We start from the raw sequence: 18,963 nt of genomic DNA, 5'->3' as shown, positions 1-18,963 counted from the left end.
CTTATTCACCAGCTTTGTCCTCAGCGGTTGTGATGGGAAGGTGAGCATCATAGAATGCCAGTTTAATAGAAGAAAGTATTCTTGCATTGAGGGAGTACTTGAGTGGAGGCCCAATGGACATTGGGTTAAATTACTTTTAAAATGAGTTGTGTAATCATCATCAGTTCTAGTGCTTCCTCCCACCTCCCACATACCTTGTTTTCTTCCCCAACGCCCTCACTCTCACTATCACCTCCCCTATAAACCCTTGAAACAGTTCTTATCTCTATTCATCTACTCTTTCTGTGCTTCACAAACTGGAAAACCCCAAAGAATAAAAAACAAGATAAAGTGGTAAGGATAAAATAATAATAATACAGTGATTTAAAAAAATACAAATAATGAGTAAGAAAGAAAAGAGCACCATGAATATTTAAAAGGCCAACGAGGAAATTTTTGTCATAGAGCAAGCAAGAAGTATTTGCACGTAGAACAATCCAGTTCCAGTATAATCACTATTACAATCTCTATCTGATAGTAAAGCTGTTTGAGACCCTATCTGTGGCTACAGGGGATCTGCCAGAGGCTTAATCTGACTAGATGCTCTGCAGATGGGTGTTGGGCTCCCACTATCCTCCATAGCCTTCTACAAACTGGGTGTTCAAGATCTGTACTCTGATACTTTTCCCTTTGTCAGATTTGAATTTTATTATTGTTGTCTTTGGATCACACAAGCTGGTGTGCTTCTTCCATGTGGACTTAGTTGACTCCTCAATTAGATGGCTGCTTGTCTGAATACAAGCTTTTAAGACACCAGACACCATTCCAATTAATAGCCAGACACCATCTGCTTTCTTCACCACACTTTGCTGTAGCACCCTTACCTTTAGTGATCATTACATGAGGGTGAGTATGGAGCAGGGCTGTGTTATCAGAACTGACTGTTTTGGTTAGAGTTAAGCGGGGGCCCAGAATCCATCTGCTTGTCCCTGGGAGATGCAGGACTCAGGTTTACTTTGGTGGTCATATGGCTAATTCAACACCCCTGAAGACCAACTCCCCACCAACAGTCACACACCAACCAGCAGACAATAAAAGACAAACACAGAAACAATAACCTGCAACCGAAAGACAAGAAAACAAAACCCCATATAAACAGAAAAATGTAACGTTGTCACTCATTCCCCTGGGATATAAGGCGGTTGCACTTGCAACATCATCGATTTTTTCCAATGACACATCGCTCTGAACACTGTAGTCAGGAGTGTCTGCCAAGACAGTTCCACCCTGAGGACAACCCACGGGTTGTTGCTCCACATAGTTCCGTCTCCCATTCAATTGAGCTCTGTTTACCCTAAGCATGGGGGTTGGTGCCAGAAGGGAACTTCCTGGCCCAATTCTTCCCAACTTCAAATCCCTGACCAACAGATCAAAACCTGTCACGGTGCTGTGAAGGGGCATCAAGGGTGCAAGCACCTTTGAGGCAGGGCTCAGTTCATTCTGCCTGGCTGCTATGCAGAGTCCTTCTCTGTGTAGCCCAGGGTTATGTCATGGTGGCTGCAAGGTCAGCATCCAAGGTCATCTTGGTGTTTAGTCCATGTCGTGTTCCATTGAGGGTTAGGTAGAAAGGTGTTCATAGTGTCTACCCAGGAACATAAAATCTGGACCACTGTCCCCTTAGGTTCCCTATAATCACTGTTTAGCACCCCTTTCTGAAGATAATTTTTAAAATGGATGTACCAGTGGCTCGACGGGGGACTGCCAGAAAACCAAGTCAGATCAAAAGAGGACGTGAATCAAGGGATACCAGAAGGATGTGTATTAGTGTTTTACAGCACTAGACTGTAAAATGGATCATAACCAACTATAGATAGCATTTTAAAGAAAGGGAATTCAAGAATATTTAATTGTGCTCATGTGGAATCCGGACACAGACCCCAAAGGCAATCCTTTGAACAGAACAAGGAAATGGTGCCGTTTAAAATCAGAAAAGGCATGCTCAAGGTTGTAGACTTTCACAGTCTGTATGCTGAGCAAGTGACCGGGCCACTGAACTCTGAAGAACATGGCATCAGAGTGAGAAAGACTTCTATCAAGCTCCCATATACAAAGAGCACAACCTCGTTTGCTGAACGTGAGGCGAACTTGCAGCCTTTGCTGGTAAAACTCAGACTGCAGCACCATGGAAAGAACCCAGACATCCTCGCAACTTGCCCAGCAGACAAAATCACGATAAAGAGGAAAGAGATTGAGGTTGTCATGTAGTTCATTTTGCTGGTTCCACAATCAAATAGCGATGGAAGCAGCAGGCAAGAAGTCAAGCGACGTATTGCATTGGGCAGACCTGCTGCGCAAGACCTCTTGATGTGTTGAAAAGCAAGGATGTCACTTTGAGGTGCCCCTGACCCAGGCCACGGTATTTTCAGTGGGCTATCAGGCTTTTGTGAAACTGGACAATGAAAAAGGGAGACTGCTGAAGAATTGATGCATTCGAATTACGGTGTTGGCAAAGACGACGACGGAACTACCCTGGCTGCCGGAAGAACAAATGAACCCGTCCTGCAAGAAGTACAGCCAGAATGCTCCTTAGAAGCAGTGACGGTGAAAGGCTGGCCATGTCAACCACCGAGACCCATCCACGAAAAGTCCTCATGCTTGGGAGAGGGTCAACAAAAAAGAGAAAAGATCTCACCAAGTTGGATAACTGCAATGGCGACAACAATGGGTTCAAACATCCTAATTGTGAGGCTGGTGCAGGATGGGGCAGCGTTTGGTCTGCTGTGGACAGGGCCATGAGGTGCCAGCATCTAACAACAGTGTGCTATCAAAACCCCAAACACAATAAGCATGACCTTTGCTTTTTAGGCATGACCTTCTTTGGGAATTACCTTTGCTTTTTCACTCAGAGACATCACACATAGAGTTAACGACCCTTGGCTGGTTCTCAAAGTTAAACCCAGGTAGCAGGAAAAAGTGTTTTTTCCCCATGAGGCTATTCGAGGCAACATGTGAGGTCTACAAATCCCACAGTGGTGTTGCTTCATCAGGGCAAGGCGGGGACTCAGTGTCCTCAGTGGCCCAAGGAGGGCTGCAGGCAGCTGCGGGGCGAGCACACTGCATGGGAAGACGGCTCTGCTTCTGCGGACTCAAGTAGAAAGGAGCTTTGGTGGTTCAGTGGCTAAGCACTCAAGTGCCTACTGGAAGGTCAGCAGTTCACATCCCACCAGCTGCTCTCAGTGAGAAAGATATCACAGACGGCTTCCCGAAAGATTTACAGCCTTGGAACCCCCATAGGGAAGTTCTATTCTATCCTATAGGATCACTATGAGTCAAAAAAAGAAAAATGATTTTTTTTCATATCTCACACCGACCACTGTCTCCCTTCCCCTATGTTTTCTGTTGTTCTTCCCCCTGGAGAGGGGTGTATGGTTATGTGTAGATCATTACAATTGGTTCCCCCTTTCCTTCTTCCTCTCCCCCACTTCCCTCTACACTTCTGGTATCGCTATGCCCATCCTGTGCCTGGATTTTGTGTGTCATGAGCACCCATCTCTTATCTATACCTATGTGCATGTTCCGGTCTAGTCTGAATTGAGAAGCAGCACTGGTGTCATGGTAGTGGGGGGTGAGGAAGCCTCAAGGAACAAGAGGAATATAGTGTGTTTCATCGATGCTTTACTGCACTCTGTTGACTCATCCCTTCCCTGTGGCCCCTCTGTGCGGGGATTGTTCCACTGTCTACAGATGGGCTTTGGATCTCTGCTCCAACCTCCTTCATTCTCAACAATATGGTTTTGTTTGTTTGTTATGTGTCTTCTGATGCACAATTTATAATCTATCAAGGGGTTATGAGGGGGATGGAGAGATGGGGGGGCAAAGAGGAGCTGAGACCAAGAGCTCAATAGAAAGTAAATGTCTAGAAAAGAGTGAAGGCAACATATGTACAAATTTGCCTGATGCAAGTGATGTATGGATTATAACAAGAGTTGTAAGAGTCCCCAATAAAGTGATCTTTTAATTTTAAAAAATTGAACAGAAATACATAGGTTGATGACCCCCCCAAAAAAACCAACACATTTTTTATGAGTAGAAAGGTATGGATATTTATATACAAGGGGACTTCAAAGAGTTCATGGAAAAGATGGAATTAAAAGATAATCCAGTTCTTCCATCAATTTTTTTAAGTCCCTCATATTTAGAAAAGCTTTTCTTTGTTTATTTAAATGAAGCTTTTAAAAGCAACATACTTCCAACACATCTAAACTAAAAAAAGTGAATCCATTCCAACTCCTCGTGACCCTGTAGGAAAGAGTCGTACTGGTCCTGTGGGTTTCTCAGACCAACTCTTTACAAGAGTCAAAGTGTCACCTTTCTCCCAGAATGGCCTGTGATTTTCAACTGCTGACCATGCCATTCAGACTCATAGCGACCCTATATAAGGTTTCACGGCTGTCAATCTTTACAGGAGAAGATAGCAGAGTAGTACAGTGGTTCTCAACCTGTGGGTCACCCGATTCCTAACAGTAGCAAAATTAAAGTTATGAAGTAGCAACAAAAATAATTTTATGGTTGGGGGTCACCACAACATGAGGAACTTGTATGAAAGGGTTGCGGCTTTAGGAAGGTCAAGAACCACTGAGCTAGTGGGATTGGACCACTGATCTTGCAGGTGGCAACCCAACGCTTACCCAACAGCACTGCCAGGGCTCTTAATCTCCACATTCTTGTATATGTGAGCTGGCACAGAAGGACGAATAAAGGGAAGCTGGGCCGACCTTTGGGAAACAAGATTGTCCTTTATAAACATATGAGGTGGGTTGCAAGATCACACATTGTGAGGGGGGAGAGCCATCAACAATCATCACAGGTCCGGTAGGCACAATTATACAGCAATAATAAGTAAAGATTATAGTAAAGTCATAGCACGAGAGATAGAGGAGAGATTGAAATAATGGAGTCAGACACAATTCATGGTAGCATGCTCACCTCAGCCCCACTTGGTGGTCCAGGTGGAGAGAGCCGAAGACAGAGCAGGGGCGTCACTTTATTGCTAACCAAGGCTTATAACTACTTAGGGGGGCATGATTACAGGTAACCACACGTCACAGGAAGGGGCAGTACAATAGGCATACACATGATAGGAAGGGGATATAGGATAGGCAGAGGCGTGACAGGAAGGGGATGAGATAGGGGTGTGCCCATAGGAAGGGGAGGGACTTGAGGTATATATGTGATAAAATGGGTGGACCCTAGATTCATGATGGTGGCCTAACCTTGGTCACCCTTGGGTGGGCTTGACCTCCCTGGACACTCCTTCAGGGAAACAATCTACTATCCTTATCAGAAGGGAGTGGGCCCTACTTGTTGTGGGATAAACAGTGGTGTCTGTTTGCTCTAGATGGCTGATAACCCTTAGAGAGAATAACCCCTGACCTACTTCTATTAACCTCCAAGTGTATAGTCATTCACCACGTGTAGCAAGCAGCTAAGTTTGGCATCTGTTGGGGGGAGACAACTTGGGAGAAATCCTCTGTTTCTATGTGAACGGGCAGCCCAGGACATGTCAGTAGAGCCCAAGTGATGCATGTGTGTCTCCTGTCTCATAGCCCCCTCCTGCAAAACCAGAGACGAAGAAGGGGCACAATGGAGGCAAAAGGGGTCAAGTGAGTATGTGGTTTGCTGTCACCATTCTCTGTGACAGGATTTATGCGTGTGTTCCCTGCCCCTGTCCCTCGCCCCTAGTCATTTGGCTCCACGACAGGTCCAGTGCAAATGGAAAGTCCAGGGGATAGTGTTCCAGGGTATTGCACCAGGTAGCCCCAGGGCTGGGACGGAATCCTGCCCGGCCTCCCCCCAACGCCTGGGAGCGGCACAGTCTAACAGGTTAGAATAGACGGATGCACTTGGGCTGCTGAGTTTCTCTGATAATGAACTGAACAGCATGTAGAGTATGTTAGAGCTTATATTACTAATGTTAAAGAAGAGTAGGCACAAAAGGGTGACCTTCCATTTGGTCGCCCAAAGGCATTTCAGATGATGCCTCACCAGAATTCAGATTGTGTCAGGAGCCAGGCAGACAGTCACTGGTCTAGCAGACCCACCTCTTCCCAAGGTCATTTTTGTCGGACAACCAATTAGGAGCCCTGCCAAGCATGCAGCTGGGGGAAGGCCACTCAGACCTGCAGTATGTCCTCTCAGAAGCCTGCAGCCACTGCCCTGAGCTGATGGCAGGGGCATCAACACCTATTGACATCAGATGGGCTGTTACCGAAATAACAGGTAATGATAGAATCATAACAATCATAATAATGAACTCTCCCTCAAAATGAGAGAGAGAAGTAATGTCAGACAAGCAGTAGGTTAACCCCTAACCTCTGTGTATGTCAGACTGAGAACATCTGTCTCTACGAGGGGTTGGGGGGCTGGGGGACCTGGGCAAGTAACCAAGCCCCAGGGCTCTTCTCCTCCCAGCCAGGCCGTCTTCTCAGTTGGGTTCTGGGTCCTGAGAAACGGAAACCAAACTCAACCTTCTTGACCCACTGTTACTACCCTGTTTCCCCCAAAATAAGACAGTGCCTTATATTAATTTTTGCTCCCAAAGATGCACTGGGTCTTATTTTCAGGGAATATCTTATTTTTCCATGAAGAAGGATATGGTACACATTTATTGCTTGTTTTATTAAAAGAGACCTCGCACTTCCTGTCTGCTCTGGTTGCGCTGCAGCCAACAGTGAGCTGCATGGCGGCACCTGCCGCTACGTTCCAGAGTCCAGAGTTATGGTAGCTTCGGGGGGCATTATTTTGGGGGAGGTCTTATTTTGGGGGTGCCTTATATTTCAGCAAGAGGCAAAACTGTAAGTAGGTCTTATTTTGGGGGATGTCTTACTTCCGGGAAAACAGTATATCTGTTGAAGCAGGGCTGGGTGGTAGAGTCTTGAGGGGCAGCCATACCAGGGGGCTGGGCATAGATGCCGGAGGCACATTGTTTGGAGTAGAATCAGCTCCAAGTCACTGCCCTCCCTGTTAAGTGGGCATAGCAACAGTGCCTCCTTCCTGGTGTGGCTGTAATCAGCAAGTGTGTTTATTGTATGCACTCGGACATTTGATAAGTAACTGGAAGTCATCCTTGCCTAGTTAAGAAAAGTACATTATCAAATGCCTCCAGTGATACACAGGAAAGACGTCAGTTAGTCCTTTATTTGCTGAATAAAAGGTTCCACTCACTGACATTTAAAATGCTGAGTGGTTCTTATGCCGGCTTAAGGCTATCACCAGTAAACAGGATATTTATCCATGTGTACTTGTGTTTAACACACACACACAGGTGTGCAAGGGCTCCCGGGCCCTGAAGCCTTCAGAGTCATGGATGTTGCTGCAACTTATAAATGGCCCAGTAGCAATTTCTGGCAAGGGTACATCACCGCTCACCTGGCATGAGTGGCAGGTGGCTGCCTCTCCCTGAACCCATTTGGGTTCCCCAATCCTCTTCCACAGAACCCATCCTTTGTACTTCAGGCAGAAGTCTTCCATCTTTTGAAAAAAACACGACCTTCCCTAAAGAAAGGTTATAGCTTTAAGTTTTAGTAGCCACGTCCTTCTAAAGGAGGACACAACATGGGGCGAACAAGTGTGGCGAAGGGGATGCGAGTCTGTGGGCCAGGCCCAAGTTAGCCCCACAGACTACAGCCCAGCTAATGCATGGAAGAGAGACCAATGTGCCCCCAGGCAAATGAGAACTCTGGGGAGAAACAGAACACTCCCACATACCCACGGCCAAGGCTGCAGAAGCACAGGAGTCCTGTCCCATCTCTGGAGAGCCATGTCTCCAGGTAAACTGTTGTTATTGTTAGGTGCCATCGAGTCGGCTCTGGCCCATAGCAACCCGATGCACATCAGAACGGCACACTGCCCGGTCCTCTGCCATCCTCACCATTGTGCCTGCGCCTATTCTGCCTGCCACCACATATTCCTCGTGCTTAGCTGCATCTTCTTTTTTGACCTTGCAGCAGCAGATCACTGGTAAGATGTCCCATCTCGGCTGTTTAACCATCAACTTTGACACCATCGAGCAGCCCATCCTCCTGATACAAGGGATCTGTGCCAACCTGGGGCTGGAACTGGGAACCAACCTGTACCTGGCCATCAACTGTGAGGCGCATGAACTGATGGACTACGTAAGTGTTCACTCCAGAACTGTGACCTCTTTGTAAAGAGCCCTTTTTCCCCCATTTCAAAATCAGTATGCAAAAGAAGAGCCGATCCAAATCTTGCCCGATCCGACTGCTGTCCACTGATAGGGTGTAAGGAGGCCAAATACAGTGTTGAGAGCTAAGTTACCCGGATGACCAAAGGATCAACATCACCTCAGGAGTCCAGTGTTGAAAATTAAACCCAGAATGTGATGAAAACTAGACATAAGTATGTAAGTAAAAAATGAATAGGATAGGTTGGTTACATTGTGAGCACAACTTTAAAAAAATCCGCAGTGCCATTGAGCCAGTCTGACTCACAGCAGCCCTGGACAGGGTAGAACTGCCCCGTTTCCCAGACTGTCACTCTGGATGGGAGTGGAAAGCCTCATCTTTCTCCAGTGGCGCAGCTGGTGGTTTCAAACTGCTTGCAGTTAGCAGCCCAACCCTTGACCCGCGATGCCACCAGGACTCAGCTACTGAAAAACAATGCAATGAGCTAGTCGAACCTCCTGAGTTAGTCATTTGGTTGATAAATACAAAGGGGCTTCAAAAAAGTGCCATGATTTTTTTCAGCCCATTTTTGCACAATCTTTTGGAAATGCCCCCCATCCCCACCCCTACCGTACAACATCTGTCAGTCATGGAAGTTGTCGCCATTGGCTCAACGGGGTCCTCTAGACATGCCGTTCTGGGCACTTATGCTGTGTTGATTCAAAAGGATTTCCTCGTTATTGATATTTATGGGGACCAAGTTTTAATCGAAACACATCAAAATGGTATGTATTCACCACCTGGGTTAGGAGAACAAGGTGTTAGGAACTTCACCTGGGGAGCCACCTCATGTGGAAGAATTTATGAGAGAGGGAACTGGGAAGCTAGCCATGAACCAAACATGTTCCTGGCAAAAGTTGCAACCTTCACTTCCATGGGGAAATGCACCAACGATTCGCTTGTAAGCCTGGCAAATTGGTGTGCAAGGGGAGCTATTAGACCTTTTCTGTCTCTTACTCACATTCCTGTTTGTACACATCCTTCCTGTTTTCAAGTCCACAGTCAAAAGCTGAAAAGTCAATGCCATCGAGTTGATTCCAACTCATAACAACCCTTGTGGCATAGTGGGGTTTCCTGTTAGGCTAACCTCAAAGTCAGCAGTTCAAAACCACCAGCTGCTCCTCAGTAAATAAAGCTGTCTACTCCCGTAAGAGTTACAGTCTCAGAAACCCATAGGGGCAGTTCTACCCTGTCCTATATGGTTGCTATGAGTTAAGTCCCACAAGTATGCAGTATATTGATAAATAATTATGGTGACTGGGAAATCAAGGTCAAACTCAAGGGGTGATGCCCAAGCAGGGTCCCACTTTAATACGTGGTTCCTACCTGAACTACAAAGGAAAATTTAAACAACATATAAGAACTTCATGTTTCAGCTGATTTATAAATGTGCTTTCCCTCTCCTAAAGAAACTCAAGTACATAAAGGCATGTTTAAAGCAGTTTCCCCTTCTTCTCATAATGATTGGTTCCTAGGCATACCATTAGGAAAAATAATTGCATGTTTTCATGCACAATGTAAACCCAGAACTAGGAAGATACTGGCTGCTAGGCCCAGCTAGAAAGGGCGCTTCGTGCTTCTGGTAAAATGTTTTAGCTTGGTATCAGATCATGCTTCAAAGTCATTAGTTTTTCCTCACTGACAAGACCGGATTTTTAAGACTCTGTGATAGGGAAGCTAAAAGTTCTTGCCGCTTTTTAACATGGAAAAGTAGAAGCTCCCTTTAATTTCGGGCTCCTTGGGAACCTGTCTGATTCCAATGGAGTCAGTTCAGTCAGCAGCCACAGCGGCAAGAAGACATGGTTAGCAAACCAAACAGCCACCCTGATCCCTCCCACCTGCCTCTCGGTACCTGCATATCCCACCTGCCATCCCTGAACACAGACTTCGAAGTAAACGTGCTGCCGTTAGCAGGACGACTTTCAACCTCTTCAGCCACGTTTATTTCTCTCCTTACGACTGGAGGGCTTTCCAGACCCACATGAGCGGGCTACGCTCACACCCCCGCTTCACAGAGTACTGCCAGTGGGCGCGGCTGCATGCGGAGTAAGCAGTGCATTCCCTTCCGTCAAAAGCCCCGACCTAGATCCCTACTTGATATAGTCACTGTGGAGGGAACAAGCCACTTGCTCTCCGAGAACGGAAAGCGTGTGCTCTTGTGAGTGGGCAGGTGGGCCCTGCTAATTCTGTTGGCTGGTTATGAATTGATGCCATTATCCCTTCTCCCTGGGTAGTTCATGAGCCCCAATCAGACAGTCCCCCCACCCACGCGGGGCCATTGGGCAGTTGTGCAGAAGGTGTCGGCAGAAGGCGTGGGTTCTCAAGAGGACGGGAGCAGCTATTTCACGCTAAGTGGTGACCTGGCTCCCCAGGGTTAAGATTTAAGGGGAACTTCATGAAAGACACAGGGATTTCTTGGGTGCACATGGCCTGGAGAGAACCTGCTTCTGATGCTGTGAATTTGAACCCCATCGTTTAACGTTGGGGGGACTCACGGTCTGTCCTCTCCCATTTTCCTCACCTGGGCCAGAGTAAGGGCAAGTACGAGGTGGCCATGGGAACCTTAAAAAGTGCTGCTGAGATGGTTGACCTGTATGTGGACCTGATCAACAAATACCCTTCAATTGTTGCCTTAATCGATCCGTTCAGGAAGGAGGTAAGCGGACTCACCTCGGGTTTTATAACAAACCACAGGGCAACACGAACCTCATTGGCCAGGACCGCTGCTGCCATTCAAAATGTGTCACAGTTTGGGCTGGGGCCGAGTTGCTGTCTGTCAGCCCTGATGAGCAAAAGGCAGCCGCCACGCACCTGCAGGGCAGAAACGCAATGACCTACGAAGGTGCTTGCCCTGCCTGTGTGGGGGCAGAAGGAAACAAGCCAACCCCCAAGCACGTTAGGATTACCCAGGAGTTTTCAAGTTGCTTCAGTTGGTAACCAATCATGACCATTCCCACGTGCTCATGGAAACGGGCCCAATTGGTTCCAGCCTAAATTCAGTTCCCACGTACTCCCAGAAGTACCCAAACCTTATTGGTCAACATTTGCAAAGCATCTGCCCAGGGCTGTGTACACGCCCAGGCGGCCAACTCTCCTCCCAAGTGCACTGGCTTCCGCTCTTAGGGCCTTAGGGCCGCAGTGGCAAGTGCACAGACAACAAGTGCGTGACCTCAGAGAACAGACATTCATTTTCCCCAAGATCTGGAGGCAACAAGTCCAAACCAGGTCTCGGCCATGCCGGCAGCCCGGTGTCCTTGGCTCCTTGGCTTGCATAAAGTCCGCACATAGCATCTGTCTTCTCCAGCAGGCCTTGGCTTCTGTATCTAACCTGGCCTTTCTGTTAACTCGGAAGTGATCAGGTGTAGGCCATGCCCTACACTGATGTGGCCTCATTACCCTAACAAAGAGGACTCTTTCCAATTAAGATTACACCAGCAGTACAAGGTTAGGATTCCAACATCTGCTTTGGAGGGGGGCGGCCGGGAGGCACAGTTCCATCTATAACACCACTTAAAACTCCACCCCTTCAAGTCTTGGTTCTGTGAATCTGACCACTCTCAGAGATCCGGAACAAGACTCTATCCTCTTACAGCAAAGCATCTGTAATGGGGACAAGTGGGGACAAAAGCATGATGGGTCTTATCTGGACTCCCAGAGGCGCTCAGTCCCCATCCACATGCTGGACACCAGCCCTTGTGGAAACACAGACCGGGCCCCATCCCTCACCTTGCCAGATTTTCCTGGGTGACCATGATCTGAGGCTCTGAGCACAGCGCTTACCTAATATGCTCACAAACCTGTACTGTCTATTCAAACGGAAGAGGCTGACACGGGGGAGAACAGTCGGGTGGCTCTGTATGTTGCTTCCCTTTAGAGTAAAAAGCACTCACAGTGGCCGTCTCACTGATACACCAAATGGTCTTGAGAAAGGAGGCCTAGGGACCTTGTAGCCATGTTACTTCCAGCTGTCTGTCTGCCAGAAGTAGCAGCTCATTCCTCTAGCCAGGCAGCCTTTAGAAGCCACACGGGCAATACAGTGGAGGGGGAACACCTGTATGAAGAATCCTGAATTTTTAAAAATCATTTTATTGGGGGCTCGTACAGCTCTTGTCGCAGCCCATACATACACACCCATTGTGTCGAGCACACCTGTACACGCTGCCACCATCACCCTCCAAATGTTTTCTTCCCACCTAAGCCCTTGGCACCAGCTCATTTGTTTCCCTCCCTCCCCCATGAACCCTTAATAATTTATAAATTATTATTTTTCATGTCCTACATTGACCAGTGTCTCCCTTCACCCATCCCTCTGCGGTCCACCTCCCTGGGAGGGCGCCACATGTACATCATTGTGATCGGTTCCTCCTTTCTCCCCCTCGCCCCCACCTTCCCCTTCCCCTACTGGCATCACCACACTCATTATTGGTCCTGAGGGGGTTAACTGTCCTGGAAGAATCCTGACTCTATGTTGGCCATCGCACTTCATGCCCATCACATTTTATCCACCAATGCCTTTAAGCTCACATCTAAGTCATCTCCTTGTAAGCGTCTGGTCTGTTGGTGTTGCGTGTTATTTGTGTGGCTGTGGTAGCAGGTATCATTCAGCCAGATGCAAGAAAAAAATTGGGGGATTGGAAAAAAGAGATTTGTGTGTATCGCTCAGGAAAAGTCTGTGAGTCTGATCACGTGCTACATACTTCCTGTTGCTTTGAGGTTATGCGCAATCCATTGTAACGATCCAATTCTCACATATTTACCCAGGATGCTGAGCAGTGGGACAGCCTCTATAGCGCTCTGGCCTCCAGGTGTTACATCATCGCAGGCGAGGCGTGCAAAAGCATTTCTAGGCTTCTGGAGGACGGGATCAACCACATCCCCAGAGCCAGTGGGCTGATCATAAGACACACGAACCAAACGACCATGTCTGACCTGGCGGAAATAACCAATCTCATCGACAGTGAGTAAAAGCAGACTTGAAAGGCCCACAGCGAACTTAACTTGGTTATTAATGGGAGACGCCCCAGGCAGTATTTCAAAGTTAATAGAAACATCAAACCCCGGAAGACAAAAAAATTCCACCCATTTGTGACAGAGCTCGTGCTGAACAACAAGCAAACAAAATGCAGCATACTGACTCACTTGATAGAGTCCCAAGAACAGCCCCAGTCACTGAGGACATCTCCCTTCTTGAGGGCTACCACGCTGGGTGGTAAAGCCCACTGACTGTCAGCTTCACAGGGGAACAGCCTTTCTGCCCCGAAGAGTTGGCCCAAGGCCTCTGCACGCACACCCTACAGCACACTGACCCATTTCGCTTCGCTCCAGAAATAAACGGCTGGAAAAGCCCAGAGGGATACTCCAGCCCTCACTGTTGACGGGGCTTCAGCTCACTCATGATCTGTAGACCATGGGATCCCACGGCCCCCACTTGTGTGTCCAGACACAATTCAAGGTAAGAAAGACAGCTCACCATCCTCAAGGACAAGGCTTCCCACACTGTGACAGAACAGCAGGGACAGATGGACTTAGCCCCCATCACATTCCTATTATCTCCTCGCACTTTATGCTCCAGACTCCTCCAAGCATCTTCTTCCCATAGCTCTTCTTCCCGCACAGGCACAAGCCCAAGTACGCAGACGGTATCGGAATGACCTGGTTGAAACATAAGCTTAGCTAGTTGTAATCTACCTGCATCCATGAGCCATCTTAATTGGAAATGACTGGGGAAGTCTATGGAGCCCTGATAGTACGTGTTGGCTTGCTACCTGTAGGGTTCAAAGTTGGAAACCACTCAGCACTCCTTGAGAGAAAGAGGGGGCTTTCTACTCCCGTAAAGCGTTACAGTCTCAGAGACTCACAGGGGCAGCCCTCCCCTACCCTATATGGTCGCTGTGAGTCAGCATTGACTTGATTCAGTGGTATTGAGTTTTGGTTTGGGGATTTGGAGAAGAACCATAATTTATAACTAGATCACCTGCTACAAAGAATGGTTCTGCTTCAGGAGTTAAACAAACAGGTGAAGAAAAGATCTCGGAAGAAGCAGGTGTCCGTTCAATCCGGAGACGTGGGGTGGAGGTAGGTTTACCACTAACAGGCAGCATTGGGAAGCAGGCAGGCTAAGGCAGTGTAGCAACAGGGACACATCTGGAAGCCCAGACTGAGTCACCAACAAGCCTGGAATTCAGGAGGGGACGGCCAGGCACCGGGGATGAGGAATGGCAGCTGAAAAGCGGAGCTCGTGGGTGGGTTTTGGAGGTCCGATGAGAGAGCCTTTGTGTAGGGCCAGTGGCCAGGCGATTGAACTGGATTTGATCCTTAGAGATGTTCCATGGAAGTGAGCACCATCATTTCCATTTTACTGATGAGGGTGGTCGTCTTGGAGAGGCAGGGCAAAGTCCCCCAGGACCCCACAGTGACCCCACCTACCCACACTGGCCCTTTTGAAATTCTTCAAAATCTTCAAATTCTTTACAACCTCCAGGGCATTGAGCCTAGTGTTCCCTCAGCCTAGAGTGCTTCCTCCTGTACTCTCCCCATAGCCTCTCTCTCTCTCTCTCTCTCACACACACTCACACACACACACATACATGTGGAATGTCTTCTCTGTGTTCCACCCCAAACACGGTCTGGGCTGAGTCCTTCCAGGAGAGTGTCCTGTACTTTCTCTGTGGCACGCCCCACATCCCTTGTCCAGGGGTTTAATGTGTCGTCTCCTCCACTGGACTGTAAACTCCCAGGAGTCCACAGCAGAAGGCTCACCTCAGGTGTCAAGCTGGACTACAGCCAGGCTGGCAGCAGGGGCCCAGGCTGGTGCCACACGATGGGACCAAATGCCTAATGGCAAGTGGTAAATGGGAGTGCCCAGCTCTGGGTTTGGCTCGCCCACCCTCCCACCCCCCCACACCCCTGTCCCATCCTGTCCTCCACCTGAGATTGCTGGGGCCCACCTGCCTCCAACCCACAGTCACCCACCCTCATGAGACACTCTGGCAAATTTCAAGGGGTGGGGGCTGAGATTCTCAAGTGCTTGATTAGATATTATCAACACTGCTTATTAGCGCTAATAAGTATGCATTCAGAGGGGCAGATTCCTTTGAATAAAATGCATGGACACCACCAAGTGCAACAGCCACACCTGTACACACGCCCCCCCCCCTCCCAAAGCCCTCGCCCTGACCATGCTTCCTCAACTCGAAGGAGACGGTTTTCACCGGTGAAATTGAATCCCTTCTCATGACTGTGGTTTTCACAAGCCTGTCGATCTAATCTGAACACCCCCCCAACTCCCCAAGCCCTTGCCCCTTGATGGGCCCCCACATTAGAAGAAGCATGGTGTTTACCTGATTAGCACACAGACAAGGATACGCAGAAAACCAGGGCCATGCGACTGCAGAGGGCTTGGGCGAGAATTCTCAGTTGACCATGAAGGGGCAACGTGAAAAGCCCCAGCAGGTTTCCCACGCTGACCCCCGGCTCCGAGGTAGGCCGCCCTCCACTCAGGCCGAGGCTGAGCGCAGTTCCTCGCTGACAGGTCGGAGACAGTTTGCCGTCTTTGGAAGCGCGGAAGGCGAGTCGTCTGATGACAGCCTTGTCGATTTGGTAAGTGCCGAGAGCTGGTGGGTGGCAGAATTGCCAGAACACTGCTTTTATCCACCAATTGGCATTTCAGGGAAAGAGGCAGTCTTTGGTAGAGCAAGGCGTGTAACCTTTTATGAAATGGACGAGCTGCCTCCCAGACAGCTACCTCAGGCAAAGAGCTAAACTCTGCACTTTTAAAAAGAAGGAAGATTGAAGTCCAGGAACGATGATGAAACCCATTTAAAGGGCTGGGTGGGCACCTGCAATTTCACCTCGGGAAGCAAAGGCAAAGGCCAGCCCATTAGCCCAAAGGAAAGCTGGGGCTCACCGTGCAGTCCCAGCTGCCTCGGTACCTTGACACCCCCGCTTCTAGGAGAGCCACTGAACTTAGGTAAAGATTAAAACAAAAGACCAAAGTTGTATTAAAAAATTAATAAATTCACCAAGCCAGTTACTCTTCTCAGTAAGGAACTGTATGTTGTTTGGCAGAAAACACAACTGGTGCATTGAAAGTGTCCCCCCTCTTCCCCCAGGCTGTTGGACTAGGTGTCCGGTTCATCAAGCTGGGAGGTCTTTGTCGCGGCGAGCGGGTGACCAAATACAACCGCCTGTTTTCTATAGAGGAAGAACTTGTCCAGAGTGGAAGCCAGGGTACGTGCGGCTCCTCCGCTTTGTGTCTTTCCACTCGGCCAGGGGTGAGAGAACAAAGATTGGGAGAGGGAGGGAGCAGAGGTCCCCCCACACCCCGTGGGAGGGCAGGGGAATCCAAAGATGACAAATAAGTGCTGACAAAACTCGGATGGCATTTGCCACAGTGTCTATTGTTGTCTTAATGGATGATCTATTTACCTGAATGTTTTAAACCATCTCGCCCTTCTTCCTGCTGATTAGGCTTTGTGATGTTTTTCAATGGAATTGATTGATTGGAATCTCCAAGCCTACCTTTTGTCAGGGTCCAAATTACACTCTGGGGTTCTCCTCCCCGGACCTTGGAAGGTAAAGGCAGGTGTTTTCCCCATGCCTCTTGGAAAACAAGTCATTTGACTTAAGAAGGCGTAGGCGACATGCTCGTTTTCACACCGGGCCTTGGGCAGGCGGAGCGCCAGGGAAAGCACCTGGACCTGCACAGGAAAAAAAAAGCACGCTGGGGACCGGCTGGCTGCAGAGAAACCCTCACCCCCAAGACGACCTTGCGTTTTTATTTCTGGTATCACTAAGGGGGCCAGAAGGCAGCCCTTAGCCTCGAGATATTGTGGAGGGAAAGGGAAATCGTGATTACAATTTACCATGTGCAACTGTCCCGACTCACAACAACCATTCAGGACAGGGCAAAACTGCCCCGTTGGGTTTCTGAGGCTGCAAATCTCCGTGGGAGCTGCGGACACCATCTTTTCCCCAAGGAGTGGCTGGTCGGTTTCAACGGCTGACCTTGTGTTTAGCAGCCCCGTGTGTAATCCACTAAGCCACCAGGGCTCCTTTAATATTAACAGTGAGTTTGATGTGTAGAAAACCAAAATTGGGAGACTTTCACTAGTCTACATCACCTAAGTCAGAAGTGTGTCGTGCATTTAATTAAAGGACGCCCCTGCTACTCTCCCCCTCCCACTCTGCCCCCTAGTATGATGACAATGTCCCACTTTTCACCTTGGCCATGTTGTATGTCGTCCTGACACATGAGGCCCTCAGGTCTCTTAGCGGCCCTATCACGTTTCCAGCCCAACTTCACCATAAAGCAAACAGCTGTTTCCGAACCCCAGAAAGACCACGGGCCCAGTCTCCTCCCTGGTGACATTCTGGATTGAATGTATGGAAAAACTAGACTTTCTGGCATTGGCAGTGGTCCATAAATGTAAATAGGACACCCCCCCCCTCCAACATGGGAAGATAGCTACTTCCATATGTGCATAGGAAATGTTGGCCAAGGTTCAGCCATTCATACCTCAGGACAGGATCATCCGGACCTTGACAGTCGGCAGCCGGGCCCATGCCAGGGAGCAATTACCTGACAATGGCTTGTACTTAAGCCTAATGCTGGCCTTGATTCTAAACCAGCAGTCAGCAAACTGTGGCTCAAGAGCCCCATGGGGTCTTTTCGGTACAGACATAGGGCTTTAAAGTAAAACTAAAGTTTTAGAGCAGTGGTTCTCAACCTGTGGGTCTTGACCCCTTTGGGGGTCTAACGACTCTTTCACAGGGGTCGCCCAATTAATAACAGTAGCAAAATGACAGTGATGAAGTAGCAACGAAAATAATTTTAAGGTTGGGGGTCACCACAACATGAGGGTCGAGGCATTAGGAAGGTTGAGAACCACAGTTTTAGAGGTTATTATTCAGATAACAGTGTTTTGTTTGTAAAAATGTTTTTGACTCTCGAATAATTTTTAAATTATTGTGAGGGGGAGGATCAACTCTTCTGTCTCAAAAGTTTGCCGACCTCTGCTCTGGACTATAGGTACCCCAAATTATTTGGACGACCCACCCCCTGTGCAGAAATAAAATCCACGCCACCCCTCAGCAGTGACACTCTTTTATACTACACCCTGTAATTCAGGACCATGTGTTAGGCATCTGCTTTTGCAGCCCCCTCTCCTGCATTGTTCCAGCACCCTCCTCCCCGGGGGTGGTATCGCCCACTTGGGTAAACACTGAGCTACATCATCTCCTTCCTCTGACCCTTTACTGCCAAGTTTGCACCGTGATCCTCTCCACACCAGAAGATCCCAGAGTGTCGGTAGGATTGGGGCATACTATAAACCGGAGAGAAGTTTCCTTGCCCAGTGGATATAGAAGCAAGGGCCTCACTGTTAGCGGCTCTGAGAGCCTTCCTGAGGGTGACCTGGGCACTGCTGAACATGGGTGGCATTGCTGAGTGACCTCCTTAAAATCATCGCAGGAGCATCACTGTAAAACGAGCACCTCTAGATCAGGCAGCGAACTTGTTTTGTTTTAAATAGATTTCAATGAAGAGCACACGTTTTTCTACTTTAATGAAGAAGCTGAAAAGGCTGCGGAGGCTGAGGAGCTCCCCGAGCCCCTAGAGCCCATCTTCCCCACGGAGGTGGTAGAGGAATCTGCCAACACGTGACCGGCCCAGCCCCTCATGGTGTCTGGCTGCAGCCCTCGTCATCGTGAGACCGGTGGTATGAAGCACAACTCCCCACTG

The 18,963-nt window shown here is 48.6% G+C and overlaps 1 protein-coding gene across 1 annotated transcript in view; it reads left to right on the top strand.

Moving 5' to 3' along the window:
- The window catches only part of ENO4 (enolase 4), a 34,150-nt gene extending 15,195 nt beyond the window's left edge, over positions 1-18,955 (top strand). Inside the window, exons 7-13 of the mRNA XM_004701264.2 lie at positions 5,586-5,642; positions 7,986-8,153; positions 10,753-10,878; positions 12,984-13,179; positions 15,754-15,821; positions 16,334-16,451; positions 18,755-18,955. Coding sequence (XP_004701321.2) covers positions 5,586-5,642; positions 7,986-8,153; positions 10,753-10,878; positions 12,984-13,179; positions 15,754-15,821; positions 16,334-16,451; positions 18,755-18,885 — 864 coding nt within the window. The 3' untranslated portion in view covers positions 18,886-18,955. The remainder of the gene's footprint in view (positions 1-5,585; positions 5,643-7,985; positions 8,154-10,752; positions 10,879-12,983; positions 13,180-15,753; positions 15,822-16,333; positions 16,452-18,754) is intronic.
- The last annotated feature ends 8 nt before the right edge of the window (positions 18,956-18,963 follow it).

Source organism: Echinops telfairi, unplaced genomic scaffold (genome assembly GCF_000313985.2).
Source record: "Echinops telfairi isolate 266 unplaced genomic scaffold, ASM31398v2 ScPeMD7_70;HRSCAF=299, whole genome shotgun sequence".
NCBI classification, from domain to species: domain Eukaryota; kingdom Metazoa; phylum Chordata; class Mammalia; order Afrosoricida; family Tenrecidae; genus Echinops; species Echinops telfairi.
This window is presented reverse-complemented; position numbering and strand designations above follow the sequence as displayed.